The following is a 4,899-nucleotide window of genomic DNA, read 5'->3' as shown; positions in this document are numbered from 1 at the left end:
TGATGTGATTTTTCACAGTGATCGTTCTGGTTAGAGATTCATGAGTCTAACAGCCTCAGGGTAGAAGCTGTTCCTCAGTCTAGTGGTTCTACACTTAATGCTCCTCAACCTCCTTCCTGAGGGGAGTGGGGCAAAAAGTGTGTGCTGGGTGAGTGGGGTCCTTCGTGATGCAGGTGGCCCTCTTCCTGCATCTGGAAGTGTAGATGTCTGTAATGGTGGGGAGGCTGATTCCAACATCTTCTGTGCAGCCTTCACCACTCTCTGCAGAGCTTTTCTTTCTGCAGCTGTGCAGCCTCCATGCCACACGTTGATGCTGGAGCACAGGATGCTCTCCACTGCACACCTGTAGAAGGAGGTTAGGACTGAGCTTCACAGAAAAAAGTTTTCCCAAAAATTTGTTTTTCTATCATTAAAAGGGACTTTACAGTGATTTTCAGTCATTTTTCATTCATGACTATAGTTTAAACCTGACTCTTACCCTAAACTTAACCATTACCAGTACACACCTAAACCTTCCTCAGTTCACACCTTAGTCCTGCACCTAACCCCTGACCTGCTGACGGCACTCCTCATGTGGCTCGGGCTTTGGGCCCCATGAGGAGCAGTTGGTCCTCACAATGTAGTACAAGTTGGAAAAATGGGCCTCACAAAGTATCATAAACAAGCGCGCGCGCACACACACACACACACACACACACACACACAGATGTCACACACGGCACGCACGCACACACACACACACACAGGTTTGTTTTGCTATATTTATGGGGCCTTTGCATTGACTTCCATCCATTTTTCATTCATTTCTATAGCCTAACCCTGACCTTTACCCTAAACCTAACACATCCTCAATTCTCACCTTAGTCCTAACCATTAACCCACCAATGGGACTTTTTCTTATGTGGCCCGGGCTTTGGGCCCCGTGAGGAGCAGTTGGTCCTCACAACGTAGTATAAGTTGGAAAAATGGGCCTTACAAAGTATCATAAACAAGCACACACACACACACACTTCTCCAGAACTATTAATTATGAAAAGCAAAGTATTTTAAATTAGTAAATTATGGTTCATGGCTGAATCAAAGAATGAAAATATAAACATATCTGAACTTTAACAAATAAATTGATCATTTTATAGAGCGTGTTGCTGAAGCCTTTATTTGGTTGTCTGTTTCTTTTTTAGCTCGCTTTGCATTACCGTAACTAAATGATAGTTTGTTCTACTTCACGGTTTCTGAAAGCTGAGACATTGGACTTTACATCCAACACAGACTTATTGCAGTAACCTGACTCCAGCTGTGGCAGGAAGCCTGTGAAACTGCCCCTCGTGTCCCTCCCACCACACAGGCATGGCATGTAAAGGGAAGCCCAGCCAGCTCTTGTCAAATGTGAAATATTTGTGTGTCCTGGTCCTCCTAGTACGAGACAAGGGACAGGGGGGCAAAATCTGGGACAGTCTGGTCCAAATCGAGATGGATGGCAAGTGTATGAGGTAAATCCACCCAGAATTAGTGCTGGATACAGATTGGATTGTTTTTAACCAGCAGTTTATTGTGTGTATAAATGAAAAACTAACATACTATATAACGAAAATAATATTACATCATAATGTTGTAGTAAGACATCTTACAGCTGACTAGCCAGAGATTTTATACATTATTTAAAGAAGCACTCTGCATTTTAACATAATAAAAGTAAAATATGTCTGTTAGTATTTGTACACTATTCTAAAATTGTGCTGCATACATTTGAGACATGAACCATTTTGTTGTTGTGTACAAACCTGACAAGTTCTGCATTCTGTACTTATGTGTTATTTACTAAATGTAAATGATGGTTTTACTAATATCACCTCAGACAGACAAAGACAAAAACATGTGAGGACATGTGTTTATTCATGCTAATATTCTGAATAAGACATCAGATTTGACCAGTTGTCCTCCAGAAGGGACGTCTTCGAGGCTTGACTTCCTGCTGGAAGTGACATCATCATCATGTTGTTGGGACATCAGAGACGTTTACAGAGCTTTAGCACAAACAAAAGCATTTTTTTGGCTGCAGGCTTCATCGTTGACGTAATCTTGTCCTGTAAACCAAAGAAATATTCAAAATAAACGGAAATTTGAATTGTATTCCCGAGTTGTCTTTAATCTGAATGAATAAAACAAAACAAACTGGTCACCATGTTCTGTCGTCACCACAGAGACAAACAGGTGTCATGAAGAACGACCAGATAAAATCCTGTGCTCTAGTCCCTCGCTGCTTCGCGCTTCAACTTTTGCAGACTCGCTCTTTTGCAGTTTTTCAAAGTAAGATTGTACACAAGAAAAAATATTTCACACGACACTCAATCGACAACTTTAATAGTACTCCCATGATTGGTATAGTACTGAATACTGCACAGTCAGAAGTCAACAAAAAATACTTTGGAGAGGCTCTGCCATTTTGTATTTTTCTCTCAATAAGCTTATACTGTGTTGCCAGTCAAAATGACTACATTTCCCAGAAGCCAACGTGCCCCACCCAGAAGCCCCATTGTCTTCTGCTGAAATGGAGGGAAAGTTACGATCCAATCTGAAAAGTTTGGTCCTTGTTCGTTGAGACTTGGACACAAAATGGATGCAGAGAGCCTCATGGAGCCGACCGGGAGCCAGACCAGGACTGGACCTCCAGACTCATCTGTGAATCTGAGTGCCGCCCACCGGCCCATGAGGACTTCCAAGCAGGGAGGCACTGCCCCGAGGTCCAATATTCTGTCCGGAGTCCACCGGGACTTCTCCCATCTAGATCTGGACTCGATCCTGACTACCGTGTGGTCTTGTGCTGGCCATCCGAAGGTCTGACTCCCTCCAAAAGCATTTTGGTGCTCAAGAGCTGCAGAGAGCCGACCAGAACCAGCAGGATAGGTCTGGCAGGGTAGGTCTGCCGAAATGAAACTGAGTCAGACCAGAACCAGCAGGGTAGTCCTGCCAAAATGAAACCGAGTCAGACCAGAACCGACCTGCTGCTCTGCAGAGCTGGTGAGTCTAATTTAGTAGTTACGGTGCAGTACATACATGTTGGTTGTTAAAATTATGAAGGTTAAAGAGTTTAGAACAGAGTGTGGGAAGGATTCAAATATATAAAAATACTAAAATAAATATCACATCACCACTTGGTGAATTTTCACTTAGTGCGGGGGGTTGGGAACGTAACCCCCACGATAAACGAGGGACTACTGTAATATATTTCAGCTAAAGTGACCCACATATTAAACCTAATTCTGTCGTTCACAGTGGAAACGTGTTTAAAGAGCAGGTGTCATCTTGTGTACCATTCAGGTTGATATCCATGCAGTTCTCGTTTCCACCCAAGTTGTTTGGTTCCCCACTGCCCCAAGGAACAAAGGAGAAACGGGAGCCGTCGCTCCATGTCCACACACCTTCCTGTGAGAGGAAGTTTTCAAATGTCACTTCTTTCATTTCATCCTGATTGTGAAAAGATTTACAGAAAACTTTGTCCACTTCCGGTAGTTAGATTCCTGCACAAAAGCCTCACCTGTCCAGCATCGGTGCCTCCAACCCAAGATTTAGTGTTGGTTCCAGTAGCGCTCACAATGAATCTCCTGATGGAGTCGTACTGACGTTGGTTATGAAAGGAGGCCAGATGTCCATCATAATTAATGCAATATTGCTGTGTGAAAAGATGCCAGCACAGATAAATCATCACATCTTCATCATCGTGATGAACTAGTTGTACAGGAGGCGACTAACATGGCAGTAATAACCTATCTGTGAAGTATCTCCTTAAAACTGGTCTTCATCAGGTTGGCATCAAAATTCATGCTCAGTCATCCATGCACCAAATCCAATAATTCTCACTCAGGTCATCTGGACAGTTTCTTTTTTGTAGAGACGTTTCGCCCTCTATCCAGAGGGCTTCATCAGTCTGAGTTTTATCTACAGCAAACTGGTTAGTCCACTTAAGGAGTTTACTGCTTAGTGGGGAAACGGTTTACTTGGGGCTCCTCAGACTGATGAAGTCCTCTGGATAGAGGGTGAAACACCTCGACAAAAAAGAAACTGTCCAGATGACTGAGAATTATTGTATCAGGTTGACAACTGATTCAAGTTAAAAATATCACATCAAGGAACGTCCATGACCGATGAACAGATTACTGCCTTAGATCATCCACAGGGGTCTAAAACAGAGTTACCATACCATACCACTTTATTTATAAAGCACTTAAAACAGCAACATGGCCAACCAAAGTGCTGTACAGACAAAACAACAGGTAACACAACAAGCAACATACAAGTTAAAGAGTTGTACCTCAGCATCACCCCAGGTCATCTCATAACTGTTGAACATCAAACAGCGGCCTCCATACAAAGTCCATAAAGGTGGGCAGACGTTACAATGTGGCCACAAACATTGAACTGCACAAACAGAAGACAGACTGATTTTTAATAAATGTGAGTGAAAAGTAGTAAATAAGCTAAATAAGGTTTTTAATAATGTGACACTATTACATGAAATTCAACCATTTATTTATCTGCAGTTCATTTGATGTGAGAATTGAATTATTAAAGACTCTCCACTTTAGGTTTTGGAGAGAAGATTCAGACTTCAAATTTTTATTTAACTTAAATTTAAATTAAAACCACAAGTGTACATTTTGATTTATAAACTGTAGAAGTGTAAAGTTTGTGGGACTAGAAAGTTCCTTTTCAAAGAAAAGAAAGTCCAAAGTTCCACTTTGGAGTAAGCTGTTGGGAAAGAATCAGTTTTGTTGTGTGTTTCCTTGACTGATGAAGCCTTCTGGATTGAAGGTAAAACATTTCAGCACAAAAAAAGAAACTGTCCAGATGACCTGACTGAAAAATGTTGGATTATACCTGGATTATTGAGCATGGACTTTG

At 41.9% G+C, this 4,899-nt stretch overlaps 1 protein-coding gene across 1 annotated transcript; it reads right to left on the bottom strand.

The window, feature by feature from the left end:
- Window positions 1-2,006: 2,006 nt before the first annotated feature.
- On the bottom strand, window positions 2,007-4,409 carry LOC119417229 (galactose-specific lectin nattectin-like). Its single transcript, XM_037684439.1, has 4 exons — window positions 4,310-4,409; window positions 3,536-3,670; window positions 3,312-3,423; window positions 2,007-2,084 (listed from the first exon to the last, which is right to left on the bottom strand). The coding sequence occupies exons 1-4, from the start codon at window positions 4,346-4,348 to the stop codon at window positions 2,017-2,019; spliced, it is 354 nt and encodes a 117-aa protein (XP_037540367.1). The 5' UTR covers window positions 4,349-4,409; the 3' UTR covers window positions 2,007-2,016.
- Window positions 4,410-4,899: the final 490 nt, after the last annotated feature.

Source organism: Nematolebias whitei, chromosome 11 (genome assembly GCF_014905685.2).
Source record: "Nematolebias whitei isolate Nwh7 chromosome 11, NemWhi1, whole genome shotgun sequence".
NCBI classification, from domain to species: domain Eukaryota; kingdom Metazoa; phylum Chordata; class Actinopteri; order Cyprinodontiformes; family Rivulidae; genus Nematolebias; species Nematolebias whitei.
Note: the sequence above shows the minus strand (reverse complement) of the source record. Positions and strands in the feature narration are given on the sequence as shown.

Coding starts and splice junctions, on each gene's coding strand:
- LOC119417229 (XM_037684439.1), bottom strand. CDS start 4,348: ATGTTCAACAGTTATGAGATGACCTGGGGTGATGCTGAG. Junction 3,671..4,309: donor TGACCTGGGGTGATGCTGAG/GTACAACTCTTT, acceptor CTTTTCACACAG/CAATATTGCATTAATTATGA. Junction 3,424..3,535: donor GAGGCACCGATGCTGGACAG/GTGAGGCTTTTG, acceptor TTCCTCTCACAG/GAAGGTGTGTGGACATGGAG.